The sequence below is a fragment of the Onychomys torridus genome, chromosome 3, assembly GCF_903995425.1.
Source record: "Onychomys torridus chromosome 3, mOncTor1.1, whole genome shotgun sequence".
NCBI lineage: Eukaryota > Metazoa > Chordata > Mammalia > Rodentia > Cricetidae > Onychomys > Onychomys torridus.
This window is the reverse complement of record NC_050445.1, coordinates 139,596,396-139,615,061: the sequence shown is the minus strand read 5'-3', so window position 1 is coordinate 139,615,061 and position 18,666 is coordinate 139,596,396. Positions and strand designations below refer to the sequence as shown.

The 18,666-nt window shown below is 46.9% G+C and overlaps 1 protein-coding gene across 1 annotated transcript in view; it reads right to left on the bottom strand.

The window, feature by feature from the left end:
• Vwf (von Willebrand factor) overlaps positions 1 to 18,666 on the bottom strand; it is a 133,782-nt gene that overhangs the window by 13,563 nt on the left and 101,553 nt on the right. Inside the window, exons 35-44 of the mRNA XM_036181447.1 lie at positions 17,212 to 17,432; positions 15,884 to 16,076; positions 15,346 to 15,687; positions 13,023 to 13,222; positions 8,752 to 8,854; positions 8,227 to 8,301; positions 6,820 to 6,924; positions 5,251 to 5,456; positions 4,390 to 4,539; positions 583 to 693 (exon numbers count right to left, since the gene is read on the bottom strand). Coding sequence (XP_036037340.1) covers positions 583 to 693; positions 4,390 to 4,539; positions 5,251 to 5,456; positions 6,820 to 6,924; positions 8,227 to 8,301; positions 8,752 to 8,854; positions 13,023 to 13,222; positions 15,346 to 15,687; positions 15,884 to 16,076; positions 17,212 to 17,432 — 1,706 coding nt within the window. The remainder of the gene's footprint in view (positions 1 to 582; positions 694 to 4,389; positions 4,540 to 5,250; positions 5,457 to 6,819; positions 6,925 to 8,226; positions 8,302 to 8,751; positions 8,855 to 13,022; positions 13,223 to 15,345; positions 15,688 to 15,883; positions 16,077 to 17,211; positions 17,433 to 18,666) is intronic.

Genomic DNA, 18,666 nt, shown 5'->3' with positions numbered 1-18,666 from the left:
AGAGAGAGAGATAGGGGCCAGCAAGGTAGCAAAATGCTAAATCTAGACCTGCAGAAAGAGCTGAGGAACTTTGCCAACAGTCTGCTTGCTGCTTTGAAATGTAAGTTTCTCTGCCCTCTCAAACTACTGAGGAAGTTTCTATGGAAGTTAATGCAAAAGCCCAAGGCCAGGGCATCACAGTACAGAACAGTGCTTGTAGCCTGTGTAGCCGGATGGACCACCAACTATACAAGCTGATGAGGCCATCCTCCTCAACCAACCACTGAGGGACTGCACGACCTCAGAGTCACTGTGAACAGGAGACCTTAAGTCCCTGGGAGTTTATAGATCTCTCAGGGAGGCCACTAGGCTTCTCCTCAAATCCACAAAATGGGAAGTCTAAGACAACCTTAACTAGTTCCTAAGGGGTAAAGCTGGGATCCCAGCTGGGATCCCAACAGTACCAACAGCCAGATAAGCTCCCCATAGGGAAAGCAAAGAACAGGGAAAGGAAAACCAGGTCAGCATTGATGGATGGCAAAATGGCCTCTGAGGTTGAAAGTCAACATCTTCCTCTCCCCTCTCCCCTGGGCCCAGACTTACACTCTTCCTGGAAGAGTGGGAATCTCCCCGCAGTGAGCCAGCTGTGACTTTGCAAGCAGAGGGCAGGCACCTTCCACAGCACTCTCCTTCATGGAGTATGTAAGAGAAGCCCTGAAAAACAAAAACACAGAGTATAGGCCAAACCAGCCACTGAGAAACAGGTGTTCTGACCTGTGCTTCATGTTTACTGAGCCCTGGGGCTAACCGAGACACATGGGCTGGATATCTTCTTCATTTCTGCTGTCCACCTGCCTCAGGATCACACCAAGAAGTGATGAAGAAACACCATGCCTGAGTCACTAAGCTAGGTCTTTGTGAGCTGAAGAGATCAACACCCCCTCCCAGAACATTCCATGTTGAGAACAATATCTAATCCTGATGAATATTAAAGACAGTTCAGCATTCAGTTAGAATGCCTGATGAATCTGACCTCTGCCATGGCCAAACCTAAGGCAGCTTGTTGACTGCAAAGCATTCTCAGGATGCCTGGGATCCAGTATTTGCTTTGCAGTGATGACCCTCACAAATGAGTATCATGATTGTAGCACTTCTCACCATGTGTAATGCTTTGGCTCTTAAATGTCCCCTAAATTACCGTATGTTGTTCCCTAGCCTGTGGTACTTCTTTGAGGTGGCAGAACATTCTGGAGACAGCGCCCAACAGAAGCAAATTGGATCATTGAGGGTGTGCCCTGGAAGGACAGTTTTGGACCCCTGCCTGCCTCTGCACCCTCCCTCTATCTGTCCCCTTTCTGACCACCATGAGACGAGTGTCTTTGCTCCACAATACATTCCCCACCATGATAGTCAGCCTGAAATTGAAGCCATGTGACAAAATTAATCTTTCCTCTAAGTTGATATTCTCAAGTACTTTGTCATAGCAATGGAAAGCTAACACACTAATTTGCAGAGGTAAGCATCCTTGACAGTTGGCTAGTAGTTTAAACATTATAGCATCTATTACCAAAAAAAAAAAAAAAAAAATTGAAGTAAGCAAATGACAGAGACTGACCTTCCCCAGAGAAGCTCACAGGGGGCCAGCATGCTGGCAGTTTGTCAGTCCATCTTGCCTCTGGAGGCCCCTCTAACATAGCCAAAGTATGAAGAACTTAGATTAAGGGGCTGGAGAAATGGTTCAGTGGCTAATAGGACTTAGGTTTGGTTCTCAGCACACACATGGTAGCTCAAAACCACATTTAACTTTGGTTACAAGGGATCCAATGTCCTCTTCTGCCTTTTGTGGTCACAGGCATGCATGGGGTGCACACACATAGATCATACACATAAAATAAAAACTAAAAACAACTTTTTAAAAACTTAGATTAAACTCCTCCTGTGAACATTATTTATAGAAAATTATAATGACAGTGTGGCTGAGTCTGGAGCTAAGGGCAAAGAACCCAGGACAAAGCTTTACCTTGAGGCTGTGTTCTTAAGAAGGAAGGAATAGCTGGCTGATCCAGATTACATGGATGCCAAGTATTCTTGGTTCCCTAGGCACACTCAGGAGCAGGGTCAACTCTGAAGAGGTACCAACACTGCCTTCCCTGGGGGTATGCAACCACCCCAGAGACTTAGCTCAAGTTCACACCATCTCCCTGGGACTTATTGACATCCCTACCCGCGTCACAGCAGTGCGCAGCAAGCTGTCCCCAGCCTTTTATCAACTGAGACTCAAGTCATTTATTGTGCATAGATGAGGTGCAGGGTGCCATGGAAGAGCTGACAAATTAGGATAATATATTCTACACACTCTCCACTGTAAAGCAGGACATGCCAACCACCATGAAAGAAGCAGAGACTCCAGGGAAAGCTGAGGATTAACCAGTGCCTTCAGGCATCTGGTATACCTCTCTGAAGCCTCTCTAAAAGTGCTGAGTCATCTGGATAGCTGTACTCCTTCAGTCCTTTGATGCACCCCCACACTGTCAATATTACAAATGATTCCTAGCTACCTTGATCCCAGAGACCCACCAGCTTCTCATGCCCAGATGCCCCAGCCATGTGATAGAATTCTTCTTTTTAAAATCACCCTCCCAACAATCTCAGGAAAGCAAAACAAAACAAACACTTTCTTCCTCTCCTTTCCCATTATCCCACCAAACTCTCCAGCTTACATGTGTATGGAGATGTTTTGTCAAAAGACTCATCTCAGACCCTTCAATATACTCCCTTTCCTTCCTGTTTTCACTGGCTTCCAAATTAACAGAAGTGAGTATGAAGTATAATATCCACCCAACCTGCAGACATTCACCACTGGAAAGTAAAATCCTAATCTCCTTAGCAGGAGAATCCTCAAACCATGATTACCATGGCTGACATGCAGATGGAAGACACAGAGTTCTGATCCCATGTCCCCTGCTGAGGCTATCTGAGGGCCATACACTGAAGACCCCATCCTTCTTCCCAGAATCACACTGGCCCGTGTACCACTGGAGGTATTAGTTACTTCTGTGTAGTTGTGACCAAAGCTTCTCAAGGAGCAAACAGGGATGGGAACCAGGGTCAAACCTCAAAGACACACCCCCGATTCTTCCAGACAAGCCCTACCTCCTGAAATTTCTGCTACCACCCAAGTAGTCCTATCACCCAGAAACCAAGCATTCAACACAGGAGTCTATATTTCATACTCAAACCATAAAATCTGGGGTTTCAGTTGCACTGCTGGTTTTGGTAAGTTGAGGAGCTGTGGCCAACTCCACTTTCTATGCTGACCCTTCATTTCCTATTGACAAGTGTAAAGAGCCAGCCTTCACTCCTTCTTCCTCCTGAGAAATACCATGAGAGTGAGTAAAACATTACCTGTACCATACTGGCATATCAATCAACAACAGGCCACATGGATGACACAATATTATAATGGAAACAGGCATTCTGGTACATGTCTGCAATCCCAGGACTCATAAGGCTGAGACAGGAGGATCATAAGCTTGAGGCCAGACTGAGCTACACAGTGACACAGGTCTCAGAAAACAAACAAACAAATGGATTGTAGTGGAGTTAAAAAGTTCCTATCTGCTAGCATCCTAACATAATAGCATAGTGCATTATTCTCATGCTTGTGATAATGCTGTAAACAGACCTACAGCCCAGCCAGTGTCATAAAAGGGTGGTATATACACTGCATACTGGGAAAAAAAACTGTAATAAGGACACGAGGAGAAGCATGAGAGCTTTTTGGAGGACGTGAGCAAGGAGAGAAGGTGAGCTACTTGCTATTCAGCCTCTCTGAAGAGCAGAATTCCACCTTCACCTTTGAGTCTTGAGTTCTTTAGAGGGACAGAGGTTTAGTTAAGTTCCCTGGAGCCTTGCGAGAGTTGGAGCCTGAGGAACCGAACTCCCTCCAGCCATGGCCCTTGCAGCCGAACCGCTGCTGGTAGAGGTGGAGTTGCAGCTGCTGATTCAGACAGCCATGGCTTAAAAGGCAGCAACCCTTTTTTAAAGGGCAACATTGGTCCCACTCCCAAGATGAGCTGGACAACATAAACTCAATGGGAAAAGAAGAAAAGAAGAAGAAATCTCAAAGTTGGGTGGGTCATGATGGGAGAATGGAAATGTTGGTAATGGGAAACATGGCCTAGTCTCCTAGAGGAAACCCCTTGAAAGGTCTATGCTATATTCTAACTATCTATCATCTATCTATCTACATCCCCCTCCCTACCTCCCTGTCTCTTTCAGTATAGATAGATAGGTGGATAGATATATAAATAATCTTCCTTCCTTCCCTCCCTCCCCCCCCCCCACATCCCTTCCTCTCTTCCCTACCCAATGGCTCCATGTAGCACCCAGCCCTTGTGCCTCACTTACTGGCTGACAGCTCTCTTCACAGGGCTTCTGAGAGCACTGGGCGACACGCAGGCCCATGACAGTATCCTCCATGTCGGTGCAGGTACATGTGTCACAGCCCTCCTCCCAGAACTGGCCCACAGGGTAGATGGTGCCGCGGTGGACACAAACCTGGTGACACAGATTTCTGAGAATGAGCTCATTTGGGACAGTTTAATCGTTAGTGACATCCATAGTATGGAAGGGGCTTAGGCAGTGAGAAACCATACACACACACACACACACACACACACACACACCAAGTCAGTAGAGGTGGATCTCTCCTCTTTCAGATGCTCTTTGTATCTTACTGTTTCAGATTTACAGACTAAGGCAATACATGCTAACAAGATCAGGAGTAGGGGCTGCATTCTACATGGTCCCTATAGCACCGAATGTGACACCAGTCTGTTAAAACATTGAGTAGTCTGAGTGTGTGTGTGTGTGTGTATGGGAGGGTGGATGCCTGGATGCATGAATGGATGCATGGGTGGATGCATGGGTGGATGCATGGGTGGATGCATGGGCGGATGCATGGGTGGATACATGGGTGGATGCATGGATGAACTGAAAGCAATGAAGAGATGAGTAAACTATTAACTACTCTCTAAATAATCCTTGCAACCCCAGTATCTCTTTGGCCTTGTTAAAGCCATCCACTGACTGCAACCTCAGCATCCAGCCATGATGAATACATAGTAGATTCACTGTCAACACCTCCTGAGTTAATGAAATTTCCATGTGAGTGAGATACTGACTGCTCCCCCTTGGCTGGGAAGTTCAAATCTTCTTTGAGGAACAATGAGTGGGCCGTTGTGGCAGCCAGCATTGGGTAGTGCCTACCTTGTCGGGGAGACAGGTAGTTGTGCTGCAGCCACAGTCATTGGTGGTGGCCGAGGCCAGGTACCCAAGTGGGCAGCTCACTGTGGAGTTGACACAGCTACAAGCACATTCATACTCATCGCAGCACTGGGTCTTTCTAAGGGTGGGTGTCCGATGCGGGGGACAGGAGGGTGGGGACACTCTTCTGCACTCTTCTTTCCTGCAGGCTGGGGTGAACACAGGTGACAACCTCAATCCTACCATATTGAGCACCATCCTCTGCTAGAGCTCCTATGTACTTAACTGTGGCAGGGTTTTAGGAGACCTTAGAACCAGGGTATTGAGTCAGACATGCACATACACACCAAACAATGGCCAGTCTCCTGAATGCAGCATTAATGAGAAATGCGAGGCTGTGATTCCTTAAGGAGAATGGGGAGGCCACCCAATCCCTGCACTATCACCCCTAAGAACATGTTGATAGGGGAAGATCCTCCCAACTAGTGACTCTGAAAGATACCAGGCAAAGAACCCCTAAAACCCAGTGGGACCTAGGCAAATCATGGCTGTAGACACTTGCATATGCTGGCAGCTAACAGGTGGGATAATCCTATCCCACCTCAGTGCCTCAAACATCTCTAGGCTTACTATCTCCAACAATGTACAAATGAAAGGTTGCCAGCAACACTGTCGAAATTACGATGCTATTTTATAAATGTTCAAGGCCGTTCTTGCACCCTGCACCTAATTACAACTTCCTTATAATGTGCCCCCCTCCACCCCCAAAGCCTGCATCAAGGAACTCAAGTGAGATTCCAAAGTGGGCATCCAAGAATACCTCTAGACTTGAAAGGGACCCTTGGTAACTAAATAAAGAATTCCATGTCTCTTGTGTCAAATTTTAGCCCACCTCTGAGCTAAAAAATATGTTTTATGATTAAATATATAAACCTACAGAGGAAAAATGCCCTGTTAAGTTTGAAAATAAGGTTCAGTGATGAAGATAAGCAAGGCAACATGCCTTCCATTCCATGGCAGAGAGGACGAGGGGAGCAAGTAACTATTGGGTTTGAAGTCTAACTGGCTGAGCCCCATCATCTGCTTTGTGTTTATTTGTTTGTCTGAAACTTATTTAAGTGTATTGATGTTTTGTCTACATGTATATCTGTGCAACACATGCATGCCTGGTGCCTTCAGAGGCTGGGAGAGAGTGTCAGATCCCCTGGACTGCAGTTAACAGTTGTGAGCCATGTGGATACTGGAAATCAAACCTTAGTCCCCTGGAAGAGCAGTCAATGCTCTTAACCACTGAGCTACCTCTCCAGCACCCCTATCTGTGTCTTATGTGCCCCCAAAATGACATGGCTGCACCTGTGTCCACACTGGTACATCTGCAGCTGATACACCCAGGGCTGTCAGAAGACTCAAATAAGTATGACCTTAACCCTTTTTTTCCAAATGTACCCTAAACCTAGGTTCAACTAGCTGAAAAAGAAAATTAAACAATCTTGATCCCCGAAACAGGAGACAACTTTTCCAAGGCCCAGGGAGAATGACCCCACAGCTGCTCCTCTCCCACGGCAGTCTTACCACAAGTGAAGGTGGGCCTGCATTCTCCAGGGTTGGTCAGGGTTGGCTGGAGCCCTCCTTCACATGGAGGCACCGGAGGCAAGTTACAGTTGACCAGGTCACACACTGAGGTTCAAGAAAGGCGGGGGAGGGTGGTATGCAGATTTTGGTGAGGTTACTCTCTTATTGCTTGTCAGTGACACCTGTATACCCTCTCCTGTGGATTTTTACAGCTTTAGAGAGATGATGATGGCCAATAGAGGCAGGTGGAGATGGAGATTTAAAAAGAGAAGGGGGTGACACACAGGATGGAAGGATGCATGCATGCATGCATGCATGCACGGATGCATGGATGGATGGATGGATGAGGGGTAGGTAGATGGGAGACAGATAGTAGGTAGCCAGGTGAGTAGATGCTTAGATACACAGAAAGATTATAGATAGAAAACAGATGATAGATAGATAGATAGATAGATAGATAGATAGATAGATAGATAGATTGATAGATAGACAGACAAGCAGATAGATAGATAATGACGAATGTCATGTTACCTTCACATGGACAATTATTATCATTTGCAAAGACTTGCAGCCTTTCAGTTAAGACTGAATCCTCCAGACCTCAGTTTCCCCTTCTGAATAGTGGAAACTCTAGCCTACCAGGTTAGCCCAAAGATTTCATGAACTAATGAAAGTACAGTCAGTCCCTAGGACATTACAGAAACTTAAATTTGTCTATAAGCTGGGTGACTGGACCTAAATGAACCCCTAGTTTTCTCTACCACTAACATTCGGAGATCTATTTGATAATGTTGTTCTCAAACCAGATTGAACCCCCTATAAGATTTGTGTTGCTAGCTGATAAATTTCATCAGAATAAATCAACTTCCCAGCATCTTGGCTTCTTTTCTAGGTCCTTGTCCCTTCCCTTGGTCTATGTCCTCTCCCTTGGAGACCCGCCTTTGAAGAATGAATGAATAAACACATCTGATGGGACAGACATGAGGTGCCATTAGACCTGTCATGCAGACACTCTACCATCTCTGAACTCCCTGAATGACACTGTCCTCCACCACCACCACCCTCCTTCCCCCATCCTACACACAGCCACTTGCTGAAGGCCTGCATGTGGCCTTCCCCAGAGCTAGTGTCCTCAAACTCTTCCTGGAAACGTCTCCTGGTAATTTGGCATTTTCCTCAGCAAATCTGTAGCTCCAGCAAGCGTCCCCCCATGCTGTCATTGCTCTTACGGCTCACATGTAAAGCTACTTTGTAAGAAGTTTTTCCTTTAGTCCAGCCAGCCCTTTCCCACCTTCTCTCGCACACCCTGTGACTAAGAGCTGAGCATTTGAGGGGATCTAGGGTCTGACCCACTTGGGACTGGACTGGGGTCTGCACTCTGGAGGAATTGGCTGGGTGGACACGTACCACACTCATACTCTGGGCAGCACTGGTTTGCACTCTCCTTGAGGCGGGCCACTTCACACGGGCCACATGTGGGAGCTGGAGGAGAAGGATAGCCACAAAATTCAGGAAAAAATCAGCTACGGTCTAGACTACAGAAGGTTTTCAAAGTTCTCATTCACAGAAAGCCAGCACAGACCCCAACACAGGACTCTCCCAGGATTTGGACCATGGGACCAGGATAGGATGCTGGACAGAATGAGTCTTTGCAATGGGTCTTGCAGCATCCTCAAGATTTGCCTCCAGGGGGACTCTGAGTCTGATGAACACATTGGGTGGAAGGACAGGGGCAGGGGAGGGGGGATCAGCACATCTACGCCAGATGCCAAAAGGAACCCCTGATCTCAGCAAGAGGAAATGTGGTCTCATCGAGAAAAACACCTCCATTTGGCCTTTGTTTTGGAGTGGTCCATCATGTGTGTGACAGGTTGATTGGAGGCCCATGGAGCCCTTCTTCCTGCAGGGGCATCAGGCATCAGACTCGCTTACCTCTGGCTGTGGGGCATGGCTGTGCAGTGCAGTTGGCCTTCCTCCCACTGAGACACACACAGATCTGACAGGGCTGATGTTCTGGGACCCAGGTCTCTAGGAACTGAGGCAAAAACAAGGCTAAGCAGGGGTACAGGACACTGCAGTCTGAGCCCGTGTCACAGGAGGCAGTACTCCAATCTGTGGTTTGGCTGGCCCTCTTGAGGGTCAGGATGTACTGGATGCGGCAGGTGGGTCAAAGGCCCTGTGGCAGCCTTGCCTGTCTGCTTGAGTTTGCAATGCTTGCAACCGGACCCTGTCTCAGAAAGAACCATGTTAAACAGACAAGCCACTGACTGTAAACAGGATGGAGGGGAGGAAGACTGGAAGCAGAAAACCACAGAAGAGCAGAATAGGGCTGGGGTGTGTGCACCTGCAATCCCAGCACTGGGGAGACGGACGGACGGTGGGATCTGGTGCTTGAGGCCAGCCTGGGCTAAATACAAGAGCCCATACATATCAAGGAATAAATGAGGGTTGGGGAAAGCGAGGAGAAGGAGGATGAAGAGAAAGAGGGGGAGGAGATGGAGGAAGAGAAATGTAAACAAACAAAAAAATGCAAGGCTGTTGCAGATGCTACTCCAGGCCAAGGCTTGGAGTCCCTGGGAAGGTGCACAGGGCACTGGCCCCCTTCTGGGGCAGGAAGCTGAGAATGACCACTGGGAAGGAGAGTGTTTCGGTTTTCTGTTGTTCTCTCTCTCTCTAAATGTGGCCCTCAGAGACCTAAAGACCTTTCCAGTATCAGAAAGTGGGGCTGACAAATTGGGGCAGTTAACCTCCCTCCCACTGAGGCACATGTAGACTTGACGGGGCTGGTGGTCTGGAACCCAACATCAGAAAGATACCCCAAAATGGGTGTTCAACTTTCCTCTGGAACTTTCCACCCTCCTGGGAAGCGTCAGCCAAACACACCCAAGGCAGGACACAGAATCACCTGCCGCTGAAAAAGTAAGGTCAGCCCTTGGAAATGCCACAGGCTGACTGTAACAACTAGGCCAGCAGGGGGCGCTACTACACAGGCCCAAGCTGTCTGCAAGCTGAGTGGTCACCCAGATTCCAGATCAAGGCAGAGAACAGGTGTAAGAATAGCGGGATTTCAAGATTAAATAAAGGGGCCAAAAGAACAGCCTGAAGAGAGTATGGGGTAGGAAAACTGAAGTGCTCAAGGCCAGTCAAAAGACTGGCATGTCATCAGTCACCACCCACCAATAGCTGGAGGATTCAGTGGGAGATGCCAAAGGAACGCACCCCCTAGCCTGGGCTGGAGCTTCAGAGCCTCAGGAGAAAGGCAGTGCCGGGTCACAAGCTCCTGGGTAAAGGATGTGTGTCCCCCTGAGCTGAGGTGGAACTCTGAGCAGTGCTGTGTCAGTAGTGGCTTCTGTGAGAGGCCAGCAGCCTGTGCGGGACTCCAGACCCCATGTGATCCTCCTACAAAGTTCACATCTCCACGGTGCATTTTGTAAAACAAACAAGAGCTATGGAAACTGGTAAATATTTTCCCTTTTCCCGGGGTATAGCAGATTTAAGCCCTGGTTATTTCCCTGAAGGAAGGTTTTCTGGGCTTTCTGTTTCAGTCTAAAAATTCATTTAATGGAAATGTTCTTCATATTAGATTTTCATTCTTTCTCTGCTTTAAAGCGGATGCTGGGAACACAGGTGGCTGGATAAGCGCTTGTTTTCTCCCATTTAAACTCTATTTTCTGAATAACTAAAACCGGCTGTGTTCTCGTCAGGGCTTTTGATTAATTCTATACTTGACCCTTTTTTTTTCAAATATAAAACTGCTCTTATGTCCAAAACCATGCGCTATTTGGATAGATCCCTTAAAGCAACTCATGACTATTCCAATTTGTTGTAAGGAAAGTAGAGAGAAGGAGAGGGGGTCAGGGAGAAGTGGGGGAGAGAGGGTTGAGCACACCAAGACATTGCAATAAAAGTCACACGATTCCTGCCTTTGGGACCTGCAGACGTCTGACACTCATGGAGCAGGAATACTCAGCTAGAGAGCTTACTTCTCAGCACGGGAGGCCAAGGAAGAGGACAAGACCATTTCTGCCTTCAGAGAGGAAGTGCGGAAGCAAGTTGTACTTCCCACAGTTTGGTATGGCCACCACCGGTGTTAACGCCATATGCAAAAATTTTGCATGGAATGGCCACCAGGTGTTGACACCATACACAAATGCTTTGCAGCATCATTGCAGCCCCGCAGGAGTCCAGGAGCTCTGAGGATTTGGAGTTTTGCTAACTCACTTGGGGAATCTTATGTCCAAGGACTTAATTAGTTTGGCAATTTGAAATATGGTGGAAGAGTATGCCTGGGTTTCTTCCCTGCTCACCTATTCACAGTGAGAAAAAAAGGGGAAGGGGTCACTGGGACAAAGTTCTACAATTAACCGCAAGCAAAGACCGCACCCAGTCACTAGTGCTGACAGATGCGCATGCTCCCATCAGTGCCCAGTCAGTGCAGAACATAGCTAGCAGCTCCTCCTGAGCTCCATGCGGGGCTGGAACAGCACAGGATGACCAGGTGCTGTCAACAGCAATCACATCATATTATTCATGCCATATGAACCTTGGATTTCTCATCCATTAAATATGACATGTGATAATGACCCCACAGGGTTCTGGAGAAAATCAAAACTGATCTACTTCCTGGTTTACAACATCATGAACAAAACATTGGAGCTACTGTGTCTATTTTCTTCATTATCTTTGGTTGGCTAGCTTTACCACAAGCTCCACTAGCTGTGACTAAATACAGGGGTAAGCCAACCCACCTGGGGCGTTAAGGGGAAATGGTTCTCCTTGGTGAGTGTAGTGGTTGAAAGAAAATGGCCCCCAAAGGAGGTGTGGCTTTGTTGGAGTAGGTGTTGCCTTGTTGGAGGAAATGTGTCACTGTGGAGGTGGGCTTTGGGGTCTCATATATGCTCAAGCCATGCCCAATGTCTCAGACCACTTCCTGTTGACTGCAATACAGTATGTAGGACAGACAGACACTTGGCTACTTCTCTAGCACCATGTCTGCCCATATGCCACCATGTTGCATCATGGTGATAATAGACTAAAAACCTCTAAAAATGTAAGCCACTCCAATTAAATATTTTCCTTTGTAAGAGTTGCTGTCATGGTGTCTCTTCACAGCAATAGAAACCCTAACTAAGAAAGTGAGGGTGGATATATTAGGACTTGAGAGCACATTCCCCTTTACTAGAAGCCAAATAGGCTCCTACATCTACTGTGCTAGGTGATGTCACTGACCATGATGAAGGACAGGGCTGCTATGCACCTGGTCTTGTAAATGCATATGCTATCAACTTGGAAAAGAGCAGACTACCATCATGGTCTACCATCTTCCATCAAGACCAATGGAAGAGTTTGATAAATACCCTTTGGGAGTGTGCTCATGAGTCCCCAGAAATTAAAATAATTGGCAACTCAGTGATTTCCAAGCAAATCATCCCAGGAACAATGCAGTAAATGTGCTTCTGGATAACAGAAACGGTAGGTCTTCGGAGTTACACTGAGTTTCGAATTCTGATTGCAACATCAAACCCATCTCTACAAGCTGGGTCCACAGGAAAGTTGACTGAGCTGAGTTCCTTGAGAACTTTCTGTATTTAAAAGCAATGTGGGTTAAACTAGCATCTTCTGGTAGAACCTGGGCTCAAGGATGCTTTACACTTACACACACACACACACACACACAGAGAGAGAGAGAGAGAGAGAGATGCACACACACATATTCACATTAAAGAAGCAAAAACCTTCTGAAATATTTGCAATGTACATTAGTCCATTAAAAGCAATCCCACAGTGAAGAATGGTCATGAACTGTGTATCTGTGCCCTTTAAACTCATTTGGCTATGGGTGGTTACAAATGCTCTGGAGGAAAATAAACATATCTTTAAAGAATACGGAGATAATATGCAAAGTATATATATACTATGCTTGAAAAATGTCAGACATCATCTCATGTTATTTTCTCCTTCCCTCCTGAGTTCCTCTATCACTCTATATGCATGGATAAAAATAATATTAATGATATGCTAACACTTTGGTGTTTGATATCACAGCTCATCCATGGGAGACCCAAGAGCCAAACTCAGATCTGCCATAACCCAAAGCTCTTGTGCATGCTACCTTCTTATCCCTCCATGATTCCATAAGAGTCAACCCTGCTGTGGGAAATGGAAGGGGTCAACCCACTGAGATGGAGATGCCAGGCTCCTACCTGATGTCGGACTCCATCCTCCCCGACACACTGAGTGCACGCCTCCTCGGGGACACAGCTGCCTTCCAGCATGACTTGGTGTTGGGGACAGAAGCAGCCTTCTGAGGGGTGGTCCCCACAGGAGCTAGTATTCCCATCACAGTGCCGAGGGCAGCCACGCTCACAGTGATTATATACCAGGGATGATGGGCACGACATAGCTGCAGACAGAGAATGGGGTCATTCTCAACAGCCTACACCAGCCAGAAGCAAAAGAAGCCTAGCCGATTCAAGATGGCCAAGCATCTGACTAACTTGCTAGAGTAGACACAACCGGTCTCCCCAGTGTCCATTCTCTTCATTTTCTGCTATACTAGAATTCTTGCTTCCACATACAACCACTCAGAATGCAAAACCTCCTTTGTGACTAATTGCAGTCACATGGCTAAGTTCTGACCAATTAAATAGAAGGAAGGAAGTATTGGTGGGCTCCGGAAATCGATTTTATTTTAGAAAGACAGCTGTGCCTCCTTCCTGTAGTACTTGCTGGACCCTGCACTTCATACCTCGAGCTGCATCTTAAACCTTGGGGAAGATGACCATGGCCAGCATCAATGATGACACCTCCCTCTGATCATCTAACTGACAGGAATTCCTTACTTCTCAGCTACTTGCAGCCAAATATAACCCCAACCAATCATGTGAAAGCTCTTGCATTCTTCCTTTGGAATACAGACATTATATCTGAGACTTTAAAAATCCTCTTAAATAAAGAACCATAGTGATGAGGAAGCTAACAGTGACTCCCTTCTTGCATTATAACCTGGCTGGGCAAACTCCCTCACATGGCCATATTCATACAGGCAGCACTGGGGTTTTCTCTGTGTGTACAATAAACAGTGAGGACATACACAAAGCAAGTAAATACAGAAGATGCTTTCCATAATGCAAAATGCAGCATTTGCCTGGTGGTCTGCAGGTGGGTAGAGTAAAAGCAATACCATCCACATGGACAAAAAACCCTGTTGTGGAATATTATTTTTTAACTATGTAAAGATGTGTTTTATTTGTTTATGATGCAGAATATTACTTGAAATGTGTGAAAATGTGTTACATTCATTTATGCTGCATCTGTTTGATGATGTAAAGATGTGTTACATTTGTTTTTGCTGCATTTGTTTAATTATGAAAAGATGTGTTGCTGTTTCACCTTGCCTGCCTAAGGCACCTGATTGGTCTAATAAAAAGCTGAACAGCCAATAGCTAAGCAGAGAGGGATAGGCGGGGCTGGCAGGCAAAGTAAATAAAAGAAGGAGAAATGTAAGCTCAAAAAGAGTGAGAGAAGGAGGAGAGAATGAGGAGAAAGAGAAGGACATACCCAGGGCCAGACAGACAGACAGACATAGAGACAGCAGGAAAGTAAGATATACAGAAAGAAAGAAGGTTAAAAAGCCCCACAGCAAAATGTAGATAAAGAGAAAAAATTAAAATATGAGCTAAGATAAGGCCGAGCATTCATAACTAATAAGAAGTGCCCGTGTCACAATTTGGGAGCTGATTGGTGGCCCAAAAGAAAAAGCCTGGTACAAAACCCAAGAACTAAAAACTGCTTGAGGGGCAGGGGTGGGTAGTTCGGCTCTTTTTTCTACTCTGCCAAACCTAAGATGCAGGAAGACTAAGAGAGCAGCCAATCACTAGATGAGATGCCCAAGTCCTCAGCTCCCAGTCACGGAGGCTGAGAACTCTGTGGCGATAGACTCAGACACCAACATGCACAAAAAGTAAACGACTCTATTTGCCGTGGACTAGGATGTTGGTGATGCTGTCACTCCAGCATCCTGTGGGGACAGAATCCACACCTGATTCACATTGGTGCTCTGTGCATTTCAAATGATAAGCAAAGGACAGGTCCAATTAGGAAGGCTGGCCTTGACAGGGTGAGGTCTACATTAGCATTTCTATTTGGCAATCAGCAGTTCTGAGGAGTCAAGAGGCAAACCGCCACTCCCACTTCAAAACCCTGCCCAGTGGGTGTTCGCTCCCCATTGGTAGAATTTCAAACTCTATGTTACTGGGCATGCAATACTTAGCTGATATCTACCTGTGTCTAAAACACCAAATTCACAACAATTTGCATTACAGAACTATACGCTTATCTACATAAAAGTTCTGCATTCAAAGAGCTTCTATATCTACAGTCTTGTTTGATTCTAACAGGAATCCTAATAGGAAATATGGGGATTTTGATCTTCATTAGGCAGATGAGACTCTGAAGACCAGAGAGTGTGAACAATCCCATACTTAATTTGTTTCCAAGGTTCAGGGAGCACATATGGGGACTCACCACAGAAATCAGTTGTCCTCCAGTCGACACAGACCCCATTGGTCCGACAGAGGTGGGCATAAGAAGCAATCACCTCACACACTCGCTCCTGGTGGCAACTGTCTTGCTGGCAGATGGCATGGAACGTGGCTGGAGCAAGGACCTTATGGCATTCAGCAAACAGTGCCGAGAAGAGGACCTGGCAGTGGGAGCTGTCGGAGACAGGACACTGCTCCTCGGGAACAGGCTGGCATGTGTGCCCTGGCTGCTGCACAGTCCATTCCTGGATAAGCCTTTTCCAGTCTGTGGTGACGGTGCCATCCCGCAGCATGAAGTCATTGGCCCCATTCTCATCACAGATTCCTAGAGTAACAAAAAAATTAAGACAGCAGTGCCAAAGACTTGGCCATTCTCCACCCTCAAGGATGGTCTGACCCTCGCTACTGGATGCTTGACACAGAATTGAGTAATAGAAGTGCCACCCCCAGCCCTCACATACACACAGGAAGCACAGTGGGGTTTATAACACAGAAGAAGAGCGGAGCTGGGACCTCCTTACCACAGAGACCATACATCTTCGAAGCAAAGGTCTTGGGGCTAAGCTGCAGTTGGAACTCATTGTTTTGTGGAGTGAATGTGAGGATGTGGCCAAGATGGTTGAACCTGACTTCATACATGATAGCACCGTAGATGCTGACTTCCATGTTTCCACCCACGTATGGGGCCGGGACCAGTCTCCCATTCACTGTCATCTGCTCAAACAAGAAAAAGTTCACCAATAGTTCTCATGCATCAAAAGTCTCAAGCTTCACTCTTGCTTCTTACTGAAGCTACTGAGGGTCCCTGGACATTCCTCATTCGCATCTGACTGCAGAGTTGCCCACACCTGATGTTTCTCAGCAGCTCTTTCAAAGCCAAGGGGCTTTGTAGAGCTCAGCAGCACAGACCACTGTAACAGCATGCACCTGAACTAGAATTCCCAAGGCTTCAGGGTACCTGATCTGTGGACCTCGGTATGGAAGGATGATCCCATCCCAATAAGCCGCCATTACACCAGCTTCTGGGGCAGTGTCTTCAGAAGGAAGTACCCACCAGGGTGGCTTCAAATCCTACATGTGAGCATGAGTGCCTTCCTTCTGAAGCCCCACCAAATAGCATATCAAACATATTAAAATGTACTCACATTCTGCAGCGATGTAATTTTGCTGTAAAAATTTTGGAAGGGTTTTTTATCACTCTGATTTTAAGATTTCTTTGGCTATGACTCCTCTTTTGATGTATGACTAACTCTGATTTCTCAGCAATTAGTGCTCATACTCAGGAATTCTTACCAAGTGAGAAAATCTAGTCTACAAGTTGTTTTCACACCATGAAATATTTATGATTTCTAAATGAACAAGTAAAGAAGTTGGCATAATATAACCTTTTGTGAGCATTTAATCAAACACTTATTTATAGCCGTTTGGCAGTCTCCTCTCTAAACTTTGAAGCCATACATTTTTGTCGAGGCCCTAAATATTTTCAAAGGCCCTGATTTAAGCACTAAATATTTCCGTTTGGAAAGCCCCCAGGCCTTGGGCACTGGGCTCATAACGCCTAGTGTGTCCATGGTCCTGGTGCCAACCCAGCTCTTATCAATGCCAGAAACTGGGACTAAATTCCTAACTTGCTATCTAAAACTGATCTGCTCTCCCAAATCTGGACCCAGAGCAACACGAAATCATGTCAGGACTGGGGAGATGGAAGGAACCCGCCGAGGGAGGAAGTGCCCTGCTAGTCAGGGGAAGGCTGACTCCCAGGCGGTGGCAGCAGTTAAAACCAGCTCCATGCGGTTTTCCTGAAGCTCCGCTCTGCCCTGCCATGGATCCCGCAGCAAACTCTTCTCACCTCCATGTCACTGTGCAGCTCCACGGAGAGGCCAGCATGCTTCACCTCAATGGACTTCATGCAGCCTTGCATTGCCCTGGGGCTGCAGGCCCCATTGTGGAGAACCACTTCCAAGTCCTGCTCCTTGTTTTGAAAGAGGACATAGGAGCAGTTGCCAGTCAGCTTGAAGTTCTGCCCATCAAAGGTGATGATGTGCCGAGTGGAACTGCCAGTGCACACACCTGAAAGGGGAAAGCAGACGGTAGATGGACACTCTCCAGCCTCCTCATGCATGCCTGCAGCAACGTGGCCATGCTGCACACAAACCAAGTGAGCCAGCCGCTCTCCAGGGGAGCCTGGCCCGGGAAACAAAGGGAAGTTCCAAGGGTGTAATGTCATGTTGAAAGCATGAGGCGCTGAGCAAGCTATTCATGACCTCACTAAAAAGAACTTCACCTGAAGACACCTGTCCCTTCCACTAACGGTACCGGTGGCTATAGTGACTCATCCCACCAGAGATTGCATAAGAGAAGTATTTCCTGGGCCAAAATAAGCAATTGGGTCTCAGAGCTCGCTCAGGGACCCACATTCACATATAATCAGCAAATTGTCAAGGTTCCTACTAAAACAGTATGTGAATGCTAATCACTGGGCATCCACATAAGATGATTGGGGAGCCGGAGGTGGGGAGGGGATTCCCACTCTGAATGTGCCAGTGCTGTTGATCTGAAAGCAAGCCTTGGATCTAAATGAAATTGGAGATGAGTTTTTCACACAAATCGTGACTCATTTATAGACGTTAATGAACAAAATACAAGAAATGAGAGGAAAACTCAGTGAGACTCCACCAATGCCCCTACTCACAACCAGGCCTGAGCACTACCACTTTGGTGGGTAATTATCAACACTGCATATGACCGGCAGGGCAGCTGCACCATTTCTCAGAGCTGAGCAGCTCCCAAGGCATATGACTGTCCGCACAGCATGTGACTGTCTGCACAGCATGTGACTGTCTACACAGCATGTGACTGTCTACACAGCATGTGACTGTCCGCACAGCATGTGACTGTCCGCACAGCATGTGACTGTCTACACAGCATGTGACTGTCTGCACAGCATGTGACTGTCCGCACAGCATGTGACTGTCTACACAGCAAGTGACTGTCCGCACATCATGTGACTGTCTACACAGCATGTGACTGTCTGCACAGCATGTGACTGTCTGCACAGCATGTGACTGCACAGCATGTGACTGTCTACACAGCATGTGACTGCACAGCATGTGACTGTCCGCACAGCATGTGACTGTCTGCACAGCATGTGACTGTCCGCAAAGCATGTGACTGTCCGCACAGCATGTGACTGTCTGCACAGCATGTGACCGGCATGGCAGGCCGCACCATTTCTCAGAGCTGAGAAGCTCCCACTGAACTTCACTGGAACTTCCCGAGTCCTTGAGCCGTCCTCCCTGCCACC